The sequence below is a fragment of the Rhinopithecus roxellana genome, chromosome 4 (assembly GCF_007565055.1).
Source record: "Rhinopithecus roxellana isolate Shanxi Qingling chromosome 4, ASM756505v1, whole genome shotgun sequence".
Classification (NCBI taxonomy): Eukaryota; Metazoa; Chordata; class Mammalia; order Primates; family Cercopithecidae; genus Rhinopithecus; species Rhinopithecus roxellana.
Genome location: NC_044552.1, coordinates 70,915,081 through 70,933,424, shown reverse-complemented (window position 1 = coordinate 70,933,424; position 18,344 = coordinate 70,915,081). Strand labels below are relative to the sequence as shown.

Sequence of the window (18,344 nt, the reverse complement as noted above, 5' to 3'; positions counted from 1 at the left end):
AACTGGGCTCCCACTCAATGTCTCAGAGTCGGGGCTCAAGGGTTTCCTCAACCGTGAAACAGGCGAGGTAAGGTACGACCTTACCTCTTCTCCCAGGGTTGCTGTGAGGACTAAATGGCAAAGTATAAATAACATGCCTGGTGCAGAGAAGCTCCCCGCTAGATCCATCCCTTCCTGCCCAAAGGCTGTTAAGATAGTAAGCAAGAATAGTGAAAGGAGAGGAAAAGACACCGAAAAGAGCATCCATTCCAATCTGCAAGGCATGGAACAATCCAGGAATACACAGCATCCATCCCTGCTATTGGTATAAGCTACCCAATAAAATCAACTGATGCTATGCTTTTGCTACATTTTTTTTGTGTGTGTTTGTTTGTTTTTTTGGGTTTTTTTAATGAGTGGTCAGCTCACTCCCCTAGACAAACAGCCATAGTGCAAAGAGACATTGTATTGGACCAAAAAGGCGTCATTTACCAGCATGCTCTTTTATGAATGTCTGTGATACCTACTTGTAGAAGAGGTGAGCCAATCCCAAGAAACAAGATGACATCAGAAATGCACTTTAAAATGCAACTTTCAGGATCTGCCCTAGAATTAGTACCCTTTGAGACACAACTTTGTTACCACTATGTCTATGTCACTTTGTTAATATTCAAAATGATGTCTCTAAATCACTGAAAGATCTTTCATCATCGAATAAAATTTCACTTTTCTCACTGTATTATAGTTTTTTGTTTTCTTTTTCTTTCTTTCTTTCTTTTTTTTTTTTTTTTTGAGACGGAAATCTCGCTCTGCCGCCCAGGCTGGAGTGCAGTGACGCGATCTCGACTCACTGCAAGCTCCACCTCCCATGTTCAAGGGATTCTCCTGTCTCAGCCTCCTGAGTACCTAGGACTACAGGCACCTGCCACCATGCCCAGCTACTTTTTGCATTTTTAGGAGAGACAGGGTTTCACTATGTTGGCCAGGCTGGTCTCGAATTCTTGACCTCAGGTGATCTGCCTGCCTCAGCCTCCCAAAGTGCTGGGATGACAGGTGTGAGCCACCGCGCCCAGCCTGTATTATAGTTTTTAGTGGAAGAAAGTTTACAAGTATACTTAGAGAGCTCTGAAGTAACAGAGAGGATGAAGCAAGAATACTATACCAGAAAATTCCCCTCACTCCTCAAGCATTTGGTTGTCCAAAGTTTTGTTTTCTAATGTGTTCTGCCATTAGAAACCAAACTCTCACTTCCTCCATAGACGATGATAAAAAGCGCCAACCTGTTTAAAGATGGATCTTGACAGCTAAGGCTGAACACGGCTCTGATAGAGTTCAGCACGCTTTTCTAAATGTTAACCCATATCAAACGGCCTGAGCAGCTTAGAGACAGACAGGGAAGAAGTTCCCTGTTGGCAAAGCGGTCAGGAAACAGGTTAAGCAGGTTCATATTTCATGCTTTCCCCTTCCTCAAAGCCAGCTAGGAAGCAAAAGCAAGCAAAGAAAAAAGAGAAAAAAGGCGGTGCTGGATTCCATCAGATTTGCTGCTTCTGAACTGCTTTCTTTGCTTTTCTTTACACCTTTGGGCACCGTCAAAAATGAGGTAGGAAAACCCTTAACCCGAGGTCTTTCCCTAAATAAGTGGTAAACTAGAAGCCTGAAAATGTCCCTTGAATGATTCCCACCAAGTGGGCAAACAGACAAGCAGATGGCAGACAGCAAACTCACTGCCCAAAGGCACCGTTTTAAATGAATAACAAGAGCGGCCTCTTGTCCCAGGCATCCTCTACGTTGAGCTACATAAGGAGGATCATCTCCACCAACAGCCCTTTGTTAGGACCCTTCTCAGGCATGAAGCCCAGCAGCAGGTGGGTAGTGATTTGTAAGCAAGCAGCATCAGCGACGGAGTGGCAGGCCCCAAGCAGAGAAAGCTAAAACCCCGAAGTGACCCAACGGGAAGGACAGCTTACCGTATCCTCTCCTCCTCTGCGTTTTGAACCTCCTGGTCTCGGTACAGGACCTGGAGAATGGCCTCGCGTTCTAACTCCTTGAGAGCATTCAGATCTACTTCTTGGGCCATTTCTTCTCCCTTTTCGTTGACCCAGGTTGGAAGAGCTTCACTCCATGGACCAAACGCTCGCGCTCTGCAGATAAGCGGCAGAGGCCGGCTGCAGCCAGCCTTGTTTAAAGAACTCCCTCTCCTATTTCACTGGCGACTGTTTTGCTTGTGGCTCTTTTTTCCTTTCTAACTGTGTCATACTCCTTAGAAGAAGAAAGCCTCAAGAGGTTGTGCGTTTGTCGGAGTTACAGCTCGCAGAGCCTTGTGCCACCCGGGGGTGTTTTCACCGGGTTTTGCTGCAGCCGCTGACATGCATTTAAGACAAAAGCCTATCTTTTTTCTGAGGTTTCACCAGATAAATTATCCACAGCTGCAAGCAGATAATTTCTGCAAAGCAGAAGTAATCTTCAAGCCAAGGAAATTTACAAATAGCAATGAAAAGAGTATCAGTGACTCATAGAAGCTAACTTTCCACTTAAGATGTTTCCAGGTCAGCAGGAACAATCATTAAAAGCCCAACTCGTTCAATACCTGTAGACAAGAAAACAAAAAATGGCAACATTTTTCTTGGCTTAAGTATCTCTGCAGCATTACTTCCAAAAAGACAAAATATTCTACACAAACCCTTGCATTTTCTGCTCGTGGTGATAACGTAAAATTTTAAATTTCTTAAATAACCCTTCTCATATTTCTAAAAGCCTCAAACTTCCAAACTTGAATTTTCCTAATATGAATTCCATAACTTCAGTGGCCAGAGGACATAAAAGTCTGTGTTTAAGGTACATTATCCTAATTGAAGACACATTGGAAAAATGACATTCCCAACTGTTGGCTCTTATTTTTACAATTAACTTCAACACTCAGAAATTTTTTAATCAGTTAAGGAGGTATGAAGTGGCATCACCACAAGCTCAGCCTATCAATTATTTACCGTCTTGAATAAGTTTCACGAGCTGCCTTATGCGTTTGCTCTTGTTTTTGTTTAATGACAGTTGAAAGGTTCTGCATACATCCTTTTATCCAGAGAATGCAGAAGATCAAATTAATATACTTCCTATAGTACCATTTTTGTCATTAAATCTATATGAATCCCTGAGTGATAAGACATCCTTTCAATGCTTTAAAAGCTAAACTTCCTTTGCTGGGCTTCAAAAGAAATCCACATTATATTAATTTATGATCCATGGTAAATTAGTGAATGAGAGGCTAATAGAGCTCTAAGGTATCATTTCCTTTAAGCAAAAGTTCTTTATTTTTTTTGAGACGGAGTCTCGCTCCGTCACCCAGGCTGGAGTGCAGTGGCCGGATCTCAGCTCACTGCAAGCTCCACCTCCCGGGTTTACGCCATTCTCCTGTCTCAGCCTCCCGAGTAGCTGCGACTACAGGCGCCTGCCACCTCACCCGGCTAGTTTTTTGTATTTTTTAGTAGAGACGGGGTTTCACTGGGTTAGCCAGGATGGTCTCAATCTCCTGACCTCGTGATCCGCCCGTCTCGGCCTCCCAAAGTGCTGGGATTATGGTAAGCAAAAGTTCTTAACCTTTTTCTTAATCTTTGGTAGTCTGGTGAAGCCTATGTATTTAAATGCATAAAACAAAGTATGCTGTGTTACACAGGAAATTGATTATACTGAAATATTTTAAAATTGTAATATAATAATATATGTGTTCCTCGATACATGAAATATTAAGATCTAGCAGTGATCTAGGGACTCCCATAATTTCAAAGTAGTGATGAATAGAAACAATGTTTTGAGATATCTACAACGTATCACATGGTATGTAAATATCCATGCTTTCTGTTGGTGACAAAGTCACAAGTTCTGCTGATTCTACTGTGGTTTCTTGCCTATATCCATACTTTAAGGAAATGCTAAATTTGAGTTAAAGATTCATAAAAATAAATATTTAATTTTTTCTCCATTCAAGTTCATGGGCCTATAGGCCAAGGATTGCGCGGTTAAGGAATTCAGTATTTGTCAGTTTCCCTATTGTAAAATAAAATTAAAATATATTGTTCATCCCAACTGCAGAGGTTGCATGAGGAACAGAAAACCCAGAGCTCTGAAAAGGGATGTTCTTGGCTTCTAGTCTGTGATAAAGCATACACAAGATCTGCTCTCCAAATGCCTCCTCTCTAGATGTAGGAAAAATCAGAAAGCAACAAGGACTTCAGGCTCTTACCTGGCTGGGCTGGTACCTGACTAGGTCAGCAGGGATAAAGCCTCTTCCCTCCTTAGATCCAGGTTCCAGATGAACAGGTGGAACTAGCAGACCTCAGTGCCCCAAGGCTCTGAGTCTCTGGAAAAGAGGAAAGTAATAGAAAACAGTGTGTGACCAAGTGCCAAGTGGCAAGGTGCAAATTAGCCATCAAGTCACCAACTGCATGAGCCCATTCTTCTCAACTTGCCCCTCAGTTCTTCATGCTGTCTTCTTATTTCCACTCTACTAATCATACTACTGGGTCCAGAGCTATCTGGTTTGTCTAATTCTTGAGTCTTCATTTATTTATTTTGAAACAGGACCTCATTTTGTCACCCAGGCTGGAGTGCAGTGGTGTGATCATGGCTCACTGCAGCTTTGGCCTCCCAGGCTCAAGTGATCCTCTAGCCTCAGCCTCCTGAGTAGCTGGGACTACAGGTGCAGGCTACCATGCCCAGCTAATTTTTTAATTTTGTAGAGATGGGTTTCACCATGTTGCGCAGGCTGGTCTGGGCTCAAGCAGTCCTCCTGCCTCAGCCTCCCAAAGTGCTAGGTTTACAGGCCTAAGCCACTGTACCTGGCGTTCTAGTGTTTTTAGTGAAGAGTTTTTGCACCTGGCTGCAAACACGTGCTTTGTGCACTGTGCTTTCTTTTCATATGGCTGTTTGTGCTCCGCTCTCTGGCTGTGGTCTCCAGCACTCCAGGTAAGCAAGACCACATAGCTGCAGTACTGGCTGGTAATGACACCACTCAGTGAATCTGGTGGGGGAATCTGAAATATTCAACTGCTCGCTCATTCAGGGTGGCTAGGTCTTAATGCATTTCAGAAATACAGGGTTCAATGATCATTACAAAGCACTACTACCCTTACTTTCCCAAACCCACGCCTGTGGGTCCCAGGTGCAAGTGTGGGAAGCGCCCTTTCCACCACCGCTAAGAGGTAGCTCACGCTCCCCCTAGTGGCCATTCACTCTGCATTACAGAAAAATGAAATTCAGTTCATTTCCTGGATCCATTCATCCAGTCATTCAGTAAATACTTATTGAACACCCCAGGCACTGTTCCAGGTTTTTTTTTTTTTCATTTTTATTATTATTTTTTGAGATGGAGTCTTGCTCTGTCGCCCAGGCTGGAGTGCAGTGGTACGATCTTGACTCACTGCAACCTCTGCCTCGTGGGTTCAAGCAATTCTCCTGCCTCAGGCTTCCAAGTAGCTGGGATTATAAGTGCCCGCCACCACGCCTGGCTAATTTTTGTATTTTTAGTAGAGACGGGGTTTCACCATGTTGGTCAGGCTGGTCTCGAACTCCTGACCTTGGGCCCTCGACCTCCCAAAGTGTTGGGATTATAAGCATGAGCCACCAAGCCCAGCCTGTTCAAGGTTCTTGACTTGACTGACTGGTCATTTATACCCTATTCTACTTCTAACAAAAATATGATGCAGCTTACAATAAAAGCATATAGAAGACAGCTAAAATAAGAGAGACAGCAGCAGCAAGTGAAAAAGGACTGATAATTCTACTAAGAACAGGAAGTAAAACAGTGACCACTTGAGCCTTAAATGTATTTCTGACCTTCCTGGTAGCCAAGGCAAGGCAAAATGAAATGAAAAGTCAAGATGCTGTCTATAGCTTTAATACACTGAAAGAAATACAGAAAAACATCCTCAAGATGCAAACGACTAAGACAATATCCCAGGCACAGTGGCTCACGCCTGTAATCCCAGCACTTTGGGAGGCCAAGGAGGGCAGATCAACTGAGGTCAGGAATTGGAGACCAGCCTGACCAACATGGTGAAACCGTCTCTACTAAAAACACAAAATTAGCCGGGCTTGGTGGGGCATACCTGTAATCCCAGCTACTCGGGAGGCTGAGGGAGAGGAATCACTTGAACCCGGAGGCGGAGGTTGCAGTGAGCTGAGATTGCGTCATTGCACTCCAGCCTGGGCAACAAGAGTGAAACTCCATCTCAAGAAAAAAAAAAAAAAAAGACTAAGATAATCAACTCCCTGGACAGTGGCTTGACAGAAGATGCAAAACTGCACTTTCTGTGTCAATATATATATTGATCAATATAATGATCCTCTCAAAGCCAAGGATATAACACTACATTGTAATTCACTGAAAGTCTTTCAAATACAGACCAAAGCAGGATACTTTTTGGTGTTCACAGTTGCCTGGGACAGAGCTTAGAGAACTCAAGGTAAGTGTATTCTGCATCCATCCCATCATTGTTACTCTTCACTTTTAGAGACTTTGATCCTAGTTTCTCTAGACTGATTCTAGCTTCTATAAACCATGTCACTCAAGCACTTGGTTAGCACTTAGAACCACCACCAACCAACCCTATGGTTTAGCATCTACTATGAGTAAAGCCTTCTATTGACAAGATTGACATATACTCTTTTTTTTTTTTTTTTTTTTTTTGAGATGGAGTTTCCCTCTTGTAACCCAAGCTGGAATGTAATGGCGTGATCTCTGCTCACCGCAACCTCCGCCTCCCAGGTTCAAGTGATTCTCCTGCCTCAGCCTCCCGAGTAGCTGCGACTGCAGGGCTGCACCTCCACGCCTGGCTGATTTTTTTTTTTTTTTTTTTTTTGTATTTTTAGTACAGATGGGGTTTCACCATGTTGGCCAGGCTGGTCTCAAACTCCTGACTTCAGGTGATCCACCCACCTCAACCTCCCAAAGTGCTGGGATTACAGGCATGAGCTACCACGCCCGGCCGACGTACTCTTTTGTTTAACTTTGGAAGGTCCACTCCAAAAAACGGGTGACTTTTTGCAATGATGCAAGAGGTATAGCATAGAGCATCATCCTATGGTAGCATCAAGATTGACCAGAAACCTAGGAAGGTCATTTCTCTTTGGTTTCCAGTGTTCCACTAGTGTCCCCCCGGCTTGATAGCATTGGACATTTGATTGAACATGTTTGAACCACGGTTGCTTCATTTCACCGGGACTCACTCCAGATTTTCAGTGAGGGTAGTACCATACGCCCGTCTTATTTGATTGTCACAGTGACAAATAACTGTCTTGTATTTTCATATAAATGTTGACAATTCATTTAGGCAAAAAAAAAAAAAAATTAAATTATCTAACAACAGAATTTAACTCATATTTAAAAGTATATTTTGCAGGGTTTTGATATACTCCAAATGTTCTAGAAATGCAACTAGTGGGCCAGGCATGGTGGCTCATACCTGTAATCCCAGCACTTTGGGAGGCCAAGCCGGGTGGATCACGAGGTCAGGAAATCGAGACCATCCTGGGTAACACGGTGAAACCCCGTCTCTACTAAAAATACAAAAAATTAGCCAGGTGTGGTGGTGGGCACCTGTATTCCCAGCTACTCGGGAGGCTGAGGCAGGAGAATGGAGTGAACCCAGGAGGCAGAGCTCGCAGTGAGCCGAGATAGCGCCACTGCACTCCAGCTGGGACGACAGAGCAAGACTCTGTCAATGGAAGGAAGGAAGGAAGGGAGGAAGGGAGGAAGGAAGGGAGGAAGGCAGGCAACTAGTGTGTAAATGGAAGGAAGACTGTACTTTGTTTCATTTCAAACTTTAACAAGAATTTTTTATTGTTTCAGAAAGACATCACGGAGGGCAACATTGCTTACAGTATTGGAATCACTATGCCGTGTACTGATGGCCCACGTTTGCAGACAGTGTCCTCAATATGATTTGATGTACGCAAACATCCGACTATTTCACCTTGTCTTCTCATGTAGTTTACATATACAAGTACATATTATCATTCACTATCCCTTTGCTTCTTCTTTTTTGAGACAGAGTCATAGTCTATTTTTCCAAGACAAAGTATGTCTAGGTGACAATTTACTCATTTTAAAATTGTCTTTCAAGTTTTTTGTTTTGTTTTTTTCCATAAAGTTTTTCCTAGCCATTAGTGGGGTTTTCTGTTTGTTTGTTTGTTTTGTTTTTCTTTTTCTTTTTTTTTTTTTTTTTTTGAGGCAGAGTCTTGCTCTGCCACCCTGGCTGGAGTGCAGTGGTGCAATCTCGGCTCACTACAACCTCTATCTTCTGGGTTCCAGCGATTCTCCTCCCTCAGTCTCCCGAGTAGCTGGGATTACAGGCGCCTGCCACCACACCTGGCTAATTTTTGTATTTTTAGTAGAGACGGGGCTTCGCCATGTTGGCCGGGCTGTTCTTGAACTCCTGACCTCAGCTGATCTGCCCGCTTCGGTCTCCCAAAGTGTTGGGATTACAGGCGTGAGCCACCGTACCTGGCAACCACTAAGGGTTTTCAGGGTGGTAGATGGAGTTAATTAGTAAGCTGAATGAGCCTATAGTAAGTACCAGGAAGGTCAGAGATAACTTCCAAACACTTTGCAGCATTAGCAATAAAAAGTGCACCTTTACAGATTTAAATTCTGGTCACTTACACGAGCAAGAAATGAAAAACCACATGGAGTTCCTTTTCATGGTCTTTTAAAATGGATAAAACAAATATAATTCTCTCTTGAATGCTTTTGATTTCGTGCCGTTTTGAAGTAGAACACGAGGTAGTCAAGGAATTCTGTGAAATCTATTAAAATTCGTTTGCACATTTCTCCACACTGTCCCGCCATCACCACACAACAGGTTTGTGCTTCAGGCCCTTCTACGATGACAGAGTAAGGTGGATGATTTTTTTTTTTTTTGAGAGGGAGTCTCGCTCTATAGCCCAGGCTGGAGTGCAGTGGCACGATCTCCACTCACTGCGACCTCCACCTCCTGGGTTCAAGTGATTCTCCAGCCTTAGCCTCCTGAGTAGCTGGGACTACAAGTGTGTGCCACCATGACTGGCTAATTTTTTGTGCTTTTAGTAGAGACGGGTTTTCACCATGTTAGCCAGGATGGTCTCGATCTCCTGACCTCGTAATCTGCCCGTCTCGGCCTCCTAAAGTGTTGGGATTACAGGCGTGAGCCATCACACCCGGCCAAGGATGACATTTTTAACACTCACAAAGTGGGTAACGGGAATAGTTGTCACAGGGGTCCTGAACTGGCTGCACCCACCTGCTTGCAGGCAAACAACCACATTGCAACCACCCAGAGCAGCAGTGATGTTGCTGAATGGACCACGAGGAAGAGGAAGACTGACAGGTGACAGGAAAGGACACCTGCCCAGCTGAGACGCCACCGCCGGGCCTGGGAGAAGAGCAGAGTCGTGTGAGGAAAGGAAAGCAGGAGAAGGCATCTCTAGGGCGAGAGATGGCAGATGTGATGATACTGAGGTGGGAATGTGTCACTCTTCCACTCTCCAGTGAAGTCACGCTGGTTCTCCCTTCCCGTAAACACATTCTAAAGCACAGGCATCCCAGTCCGGACCTCCCGATCCAGCTCTCTTTACTCCTCCATCTTCAGTTCCCACAGAATGCTCGCCACTCCTATACTGAACTCATTCAAGACCATTCCCTGACCACATGCGCTCTGCATTTCCACATGTTGGCCCCACTCTTGCTTCTGCCCAACGAGGCAAGAGATGGGGTCAGTCAGGAGACCAGGGCTTGGGGCCGGCTGTGAGGGTGCGTAGCTACCTCTGCCACCTACTTGCTATTGAGCTGATGATGGGCAAGTTACTTAAGCCGTCTAGAGCTTCATGTCCTCATCTACGAAGTGGAGAGGTGCAGCACCCACTTCATGGAGGTGCTGTGACGATGAAACTGATGCATGTGGAAACCTCTGGAGCACACTGCTGAGCTCATAAGTACACTCAGCAAATGCCCGCTGACAGTCGTGCTGCTAAAAGTAAGAGCAGCCTCACTCTTACTTTCAGCCCTTCAAGGGCCAGATCCAGGCTACCTAGTTCAGAAACTTTCTCCTTATTTACAATCAAAATCCATTGCTCCTTCAAATTTAACTGCTTTCTACTTTGTATATCTCGATGGTGACCCTGATTTCATTCTGTCTTGAGTGTTCCCCTTCCAGGGACAACATCAGATTTCAGTGATTCCCCCATCACCCAGTAAGGAGGCACTTGATGTTTGCTTGAATTGAGAAACCTGATGAATATTGTGACATAGAGATTTACTGCAACGTCAAACTTCCTTTCTAGGGCAGGAAGCCTACATTCAAGTACAGCAGGAAGTAAGGACAGGCAGGGGGCAAGTGAGCCCTCATTGCAGAAAGCCTCAGTCTTCAGAAATCCAAAAAGCATAGAAAAATCTGAGTCATTTTAGAATTTAACAGGAATCTTTGAAATTGTATTTTAATCATCTCGTGCAGGAATTCACAGTCTCACAGCTCGAATAATGAAATCTCTCAGGTCCATTTTCCCAGGATGATATTTATTCGGTCACTCTCTCATTTGCGTAACAAGATCTTAATTGCTCTTTATGATGTCCCAAGCACTGAGTCAGGCACCATCCTCACCTGCTCGGAGCCTAGATGCAGTCTCCTAACTCCCTTGCTACATTTTTGTAATGATACCTGTCTTTGTTTTATAGCACTCCATCGATCAGCCTGATTTTATCTGGCAATTAAAAATGAATAAATCCCACACCACAGCACCACCTGGAAGGAAACATTCTCCTACAGTCACGTGGAGAAGTCCCCCCCGACACTCGGTCATCCTGTCTCTGTGTCACTTTTGGAGCCAGCCAGTCTGGGCTCATACCCAGCCCAGACTCAGCCACGTGCTTCGTGCCAGCTGCTTCATCTCTGGGAGACTGGCCTTCCTCCTCCGTGACATGGAGCCATCCCTGCTTCATAGGGCTGTTTGGGGAACTCACTGAGTCATCCAGGCACAGCCCTCGAGCAACAGCCAGAACAAAGCATGCCCGACTCAAAGGGTTCCTTCTACCGTTCCATCTCTCCTTCAGGAAGGCCCAAGAGTAGGAAGCTAAACCACTGTTCTGGGATTGGGAGGGACGCAGGCAGCCGTGGGGAGAACTTCAGTTCAGGTGTTTCCACTGGTCTTTATCTGGTCATGCTGTATCCCAGTGGAACTTTGGCATCCAGACAAACAGTTTGGTTATGGCATTGAGTGTGTCAGTTCAACACTGATTTTATTGGCCTCTGTGTATCAAGCACGTGCCAGATATTAAGGATCTAAAAAGAAGTGAGACCCAATCTCTGCATTTAAGAAGGGCCCATCCCAACCAGAACATGGACACATAGACAAATAACTCATAACATGGTGGGATGAGTACAAAAACCCAAGGATCAGAAGGCACGAGTCACTCCACGCAGGAGCAGAGAGCGCTGGTGGGGCCAGGGAGGGCTTCCCAGGCAGAGACGTGTGGGACCACTCCTCCAGGGGATTGAAAGTCAGCCATGCACTAGGAGTTTGAAACAATGCCTGCTTGCTTTCCTTAGCCTAACAGCAAATCTTGACTTTGGCTTTTAAATCTGGTAAAAGGGGAAAAGTACGAGAAAAGTAAAGCCGATGAAGAAAAGAGACGAGGAGGATGGGAAAGAGACACATTGTTTATTCGTAGACAGGGGCCCCTATTTCTTTCATCCAATCATCTATTGTCTCTGAGCAGCCAGTCATCGGATCAAAGGAAATAAATGTTCAGCCCTCCCTGGTACGGGGGAAACGTCACCAGAGTGGAAATGCAGAGATCTGCTGCAGCATGAGTGCGTGTGAACGTGACTGTCGTCACCACACACGCTTTCAAGGGAAAACTACAGAACGTTCTCAAAGCCCACAAGCCACGGCCCTGCAGGTCATTTCAAGGCAGCTCACTCCTGTGTTGTTTACCACAGCTATTTCCTTGAGAAGTTTCACATCTTCAGCTTGCAGCCACCACGCTTTCTGCCTCGTATGCAGGGGAAAAGTTGAGTGACTGCATTGTCCTTGAAATTTTACCCGAAAACCTCATGACTTTTTTGCTTGCGTAGATTTTTTTTTTCTTCTCTGAGACGGAGTTTCGCTATTGTCGCCCAGGCTGGAGTGCAATGGCGCGATCTCGGCTCACCAAAACCTCTGCCTCCCGGGTTCAAGCGATTCTCCTGCCTCAGCCTCCTGAGCAGCTGACATTACAGGCATGTGCCACCATGCCCGGCTAATTTTGTATTTTTAGTACAGACAGGGTTTCCTCACGTTGGTCAGGCTGGTCTCAAACTCCCAACCTCAGGTGATCTGCCTGCCTTGGCCTCCCAACGTGCTGGGATTACAGGCGTGAGCCACCGCACCCGGCCCGCTTGCATAGATTCTTCACGGAAGCTGATGGCAGCCACAAAGGAAGGTGATGAATAAAGAACAGCTCTCAGCTCAGTTGCCTATTCATAGGCTTTTAAAAGACTCATTTTTGCAACAATGAGACAGCACACATGCATATCCATCAGAAAGTCTGACACAGAAATGAAAATGTGTGTTTATAAATTTCCTGTCTATCTTGTTACTTATTCAGAGGCGAGTTTTCTGGGAAGCTAATGACACCTCAACTTCAGAATCCCGTATTTGCACAGCTCTGTCCAAGGTCCAAGATGCCCTATACCTGGTTCCCTCTTTATTTTCCTAAAGTCTCCACAAGTTGTACAAGCTTCAGGTTCCTCAGAAATCTGTACTTAACATTAGAAGACTTGGCTGGGTGCAGTGACTCACGCCTGTAATACCAGCACTTTGGGAAGCCGAGGTGGGTGGATCACGAGGTCAGGAGTTTTGAGACCAGCCTGGCCAACATGGTGAAACCCTGTCTCTATTAACCTTGTCTCTACTAAAAATACAAAAATTAGCTGGGCGTGGTAGTGGGCGCCTGTAATCCCAGCTACTCAGGAGGCTGAGACAGGAGAATTGCTTGAACCCAGGAGGCAGAGGTTGAAGTGAGCTGAGATAGCGCCATTGCACTCCAGCCTGGGTGATATAGGGAGACTCTATCTCAAAAAACTAAATAAGGCTGGGTGTGGTGGCTCACGCTTGTAATCCCAGCACTTTGGGAGGATGAGGCAGGCGGATCATGAGGTCAGGAGATGGAGACTATCCTGGCTAACATGGTGAAACCCCATCTCTACTAAAAATACAAAAAATTAGCTGGGCGTGGTGGCAGGCACCTATAGTCCCAGCTACTCAGAAGGCTGAGGCAGGAGAATGGTGTGAACCCAGGAGGCAAAGCTTGCAGTGAGCTGAAATTGTGGCCACTGCACTCCAGCCTGGGCGACAGAGTGAGACTCTATCTCAAAAAGTAAATAAATAAATAAATAAATAAAAAGGCTGGGGTCGGCGGCTCACGCCTGTAATCCCAACACTTTGAGAGGCCAAGGTGGGTGGATCACCTGAGGTCAGAAGTTTGAGACCAGCCTGGCCAACCTGGTGAAACTCCATCTCTACTAAAAATACAAAAATTAGCTGGGCATGGTGGCGGGCACCTGTAATCCCAGCTACTCGGGAGGCTGAGGCAGGAGAATCACTTGAACCTGGGAGGCGAAGTTTGCAGTGAACCGAGATTGTGCCATTGCCATTGCCTGGGTGACAGAGCGCGACTCCGTCTCAAATAAATAAAAATAAAAATAAATACATACAAATAAATAAACATATAAAAAATAATAGAAGACTCACATGTGGGCTTGAATCTATAAAACTTGAAGCCTACCTGAGAGAGGACAAAGTCGAACAGGTGCTTTATCTGAAAGGTCACTGCAATTCACTGCTGATTCCGTGTATTCTTTCTCATTCGGGGAGACTTTTACCACCCAAAAACAACAAAAAATGTTACTTTAAAATGAGAAATAGGACTTCATGACTGAAATAGGAAGCCATGGCATTCATACTTTAAACTTGACCTCTTCATGTGGAAGAGCAAATACATTAGAATTAATATTATTATTTTATTTATTTATTTGAGACAGAGTCTCGCTCTGTCGCCAGGTTGGAGTGCAGTGGCACGATCTCAGCTCACTGCAACCTCTGCCTCCTGAGTTCAAGCAATTCCCCTGCCACAGCCTCCCTAGTAGCTAGGACTACAGGCGCGTGCCACCACAGCCGGCTAATTTTTTTGTATTTTTTAGTAGAGACGAGGTTTCACCATGTTGGCCAGGATGATCTCGATCTCTTGACCTTGTGAATCACCTGCCTCAGCCTCCCAAAGTGCTGGGATTACAGGCGTGAGCCACTGCTCCTGGCCGAGAATTAATATCATTATATCCTTCTAGGTACTACTCGCAATTGTTGTTATGCTTTCTGTTGTGCCAACAGCTACTATTTATTTAGCTCTTACTCTGAACCATTTAGTTTAAGTACTTTGCATACATGATATCTACTAATCCTTATTACCACATTATGAAGTAAATAAATGTACCCATTCTACAGATAAGGAGAGTGAGTCTTGGAGTGATTAAGTAACTTAACTAAACTCACACTCTAAACTGGGTCTGTTTAACTCCAAAACCTTATGCTTCATTTAGGCAAAGCAGCTAAGAAGTTAGAATCTCCGACTATCTTGGCAGAATAATCTTTTCTACACCAATTCTAATTTCTTTTTTTTTTTTTGAGATGGAGTCTTGCTCTATTGCCCAGGCTGGATTGCAGTGGCGGGATCTTGGGGCAACCTCTGCCTCCCGGGTTCAAGTGATTCTCGTGCCTCAGCCTCCTGAGTAGCTGGGATTACAGGTGCCCGCCACCACACCCAGCTAATTTTCGTCTATTTTTTTTTTTTAAGAGATGGGGTTTTGCCCTGTTGGCCAGGCTGGTCTCAAATTCCTGACTTCAAGGGATCCATCCACCTTGGCCTCCCAAAGTGCTGGGATTACAGGTGTGAGCCATCACACTCAGCCCAATTCTAATTTAATAAATCTTTAATATCTAATGTGCACTTTCCTCTCATAGTCTCTTTCTTACCAAGCAATTTAGGGATTAAGGAAGTTTAATTAAAAGAAATTTAAATTAGACCCTAGCTAACTTTTTTATAATTCCAAAATGATATTGATGTTCCACCTCCAAACTAGAAATTACAGGTGATCAAAACAGTAAAGTCGATTCAGAGACAGCAAAAATAGTAACAAACTGTAAAAGTATAAGAATTTACAAACCAAAGAAGAAAGCAAATGACACTCTACCCTTTAAAAAAAAAATCACACCATATAGCTTTTGGATAGTATTTTTCTGTTTTGCTTTGGTTTTTAATTAACTCTGAAGTTACTTCCACCATATCACTTAAATCATTATTATCTCAAATGTTAAATTATGTTATTCAATAAAATTACAAGATATCTTTTATCTAATTTATTATGTTTTGTTTCCTACCTTTTCAATGTCATAAATTCAAGAAAAGTTACAGTAACTATAATCTCTACCCACCCCACTCCTAAAACGACCTGCTACAACGGCCAGTCATGCATTCTCATCCTACCTTCGCATCTGCTTCAAGAGAAGAGACCAGAGCCGGCTCTGCAGATAAGGAAGTCAATTCTTCTTGTTAGAGTAACTGACGTATTTCTCTTCCCTTCCTGTCAGTCACAGGCTGACGCAGTGCACCCTGTGTGGCCAGCCTTACGTGACTTGGTGGCTACTCCCACATCACTAGGGACCCAGGGAGCAAAGTCACCCCAAAACCACACCGAGGAGCTCTTCTATGCCAACATTTTACATTTTTAGCTGGAGGAAAGACCAAGCTGATGCTGGTGAAATGTTTCACCCTTCCTAAGGAAACTCCCCACAGAGACTACAGGCTTCAACTATTCAAATGTTCCCACATTTGTGAAGGGTTTCACACTGACTTCAGTGTAAATGACTAACCACATCTCAAAGAACAGCTATTAACTCAAGAATAATTTACAAGAAAGGGGGACAGCCAAGCCAAGAGCGATGAAGATTGTAATGAAATCACCAAGGGGAATCTTCAAAATGCTATGCATGTACTAGGTAGTATTACCCAGCACCATGAAGTGTCCCTGCCCTGCTAACTCGGGCATGGCCAAAGATTTGCTCTGGAGAGCAATAAGACAATGAAGTGTGTACAAAGGTGCCACATGCCACGTAGGCTTGGCACCTTCCGAGCAGTACTAGGGCCACCATTCTCTTTCCCTTCTCTTTCCCTTGAGGACTCCAGACACAGGCTGCTCCATCATCCTGGTCTCAGCATGGAGAAGACGTGAAGCAGAGCCATGGAAGATCCTTGATGGTCATGGAGTATGAGTGGCAAATAAATGTTTGCTGTTATCAACCACTGAGAGTGTAGGGCCATTTGTTTCTGCAGCTAACTTAGCCTATTCTGCTGATATAGCGTGTGGTGTTTGCATAAACACAGAACTGAGAATCAAACTATTTAATAACTACGATAGCATGAATATTTACCCATTGGAACAAATGCCAGCGGAGGCCCTGCAATATCATGAGCTATCCTTTAGTTACTGGATCTTGAGGATGAGGTCCCAGGGAAGCGGCTGCAGTCACCGGGATTGAAAGGAAGAGAGGCCCAAGAAGCTCAGAGCAACCACTCTTTCATACAGAGGTATTCGAGCACAACTGTGCCTCCGCTTCCCAGCTCAACAGCAGATCTAAATATAGGCATTTCTTAGCTAATCTCTTCAACATTTCTCAGCACAGGACTCTCACTTTAGATATGCGTCAGCTAGAGTTTCTTTTCCTTTACAACATTAAATTCCTCAGCCATGAGTGTTTCAACATCACCCTCATCTTCATCGTCTTCTTCTTTTATTATCATTTTAACTCAGCATGATCTCATAGTACATCTCAGTAACACACTTCTTGGCACAGGGGAAGAAAGGAAAAAAATGGAATATCCACAGGATGGGATTTGGACTATGAAGGGCTGCAGATGACAGCAGAACAACATTGCTGGATATTATTATTATTATTATTATTATTATTTGAGAATAAAAATACAAAATTAGCTGGGCATGGTGGCGGGCACCTGTAATCCTAGCTACTCGGGAGTTTCACTCTTGTTGCCCAGGCTGGAGTGCAATGGCGTGATCTCGGTTCACCACAACCTCCACCTCCCAGGGTCAAGCGATTCTCCCTGCCTCAGCCTCCCAAGTAGTTAGGACTACAGGCATGCGCCACCACGCCCGGCTAATTTTGTATTTTTAGTAGAGAAGGGGTTTCTCCATGTTGGTCAGGCTGGTCTCGAACTCCCAACCTCTGGTGATCTGCCCGCCTCAGCCTCCCAAAGTACTGGGATTACAGGTGTGAGCCACAGCGCCCGGCCACTGCTGGATATTCTTGATGTTATTTATTGATGTGACAGTTCGTTGATTGCTATGATTATCAGGCCCACACTTGCTAAATAAAGGTATTGGCAGCTCCAGTCCCACTGTCTGTATTTAAGAAATTTGACTCCAGGAAAGAAAGGTGATTGCACGCAAACCTGCCAACCTATCACTAACCTCCAAACTGAAAAACAAACCCAAGATTCACTCCACTGACTTACTGCATAGAAACTAAACATTATTCTAAAATATGGCGGAATGTTAAAGATTCATGAGCAGTTATGAGTCAAAGTGTCTGAGCTCCAATGCTTCTGATGGACATCCACTCGTGGCAGATGGAAGGTGCTGGCAATGGCATCTGGTGAACTGCCAAATGTCTTCACGATTTTAAATGCCTTAACCCTACAGACTCTACATCAGTTGGGCAGAATATAATACCACATCACTGCATTTTTCCAAGCAGTACAATATCACATAAGCCTAGAGAATTCAAACCCTCCTATTTACAGATATATCCATTTTAAAAAATATATTCCATAGAGGCCATGTTTAGTCAACTTTGTAGCCTCAACCGCAGCTCAGAGCCTGACACAAAGGGAGTGCTCCATATATGTGTGTTGAACAAGTGAACAAATAGTTATGAAGATAAACAGACCAGTTCATCTGTTTATTGGCAGCCTCAAAATGCCATATCTCATGGTCATTTAACAAACGTTCTTTGATAGTTAAAATTGGAGAGTGGTACCCAATGTATAAAAGCTAAAATCATGTAAACGTTTGCATGTTTTCTGTTGATTTATGTGCATGCTGGTGATCCGCAGTTATAATGTAACAAGATCATGCATTAATTATGCACCACCCTAGCAGCCATTCAGGAAATTCATTTAAATTAGGAAGTTCCTAAAAGGTTGTGGGGAAAACTGAAAAGGTTGAAAAGTGAAAAGGCTCTTCCATTGCCAGTGTTCGCTCAGAACCGGTTTACTCTTGCTTTGCACA

At 44.4% G+C, this 18,344-nt stretch overlaps 1 protein-coding gene across 7 annotated transcripts in view; it reads right to left on the bottom strand.

Moving 5' to 3' along the window:
• SYTL3 (synaptotagmin like 3) overlaps positions 1-15,603 on the bottom strand; it is a 113,104-nt gene extending 97,501 nt beyond the window's left edge. For 2 of the 7 annotated variants that reach the window (XM_030928140.1, XM_010381534.2), the window contains exons 1-4: positions 15,527-15,593; positions 13,772-13,861; positions 4,217-4,333; positions 1,947-2,566 (exon numbers count right to left, since the gene is read on the bottom strand). In XM_030928140.1, the coding sequence (XP_030784000.1) occupies positions 1,947-2,056 (110 nt within the window). In that variant the 5' untranslated portion in view covers positions 2,057-2,566; positions 4,217-4,333; positions 13,772-13,861; positions 15,527-15,593. Of the gene's footprint in view, positions 1-1,946; positions 2,567-4,216; positions 4,334-7,436; positions 7,456-9,251; positions 9,384-13,771; positions 13,862-15,526 lie in introns of those variants that run through there. The other 5 variants (XM_030928142.1, XM_030928145.1, XM_030928144.1 and 2 more) reach the window with 5 other exon arrangements.
• Positions 15,604-18,344: the final 2,741 nt, after the last annotated feature.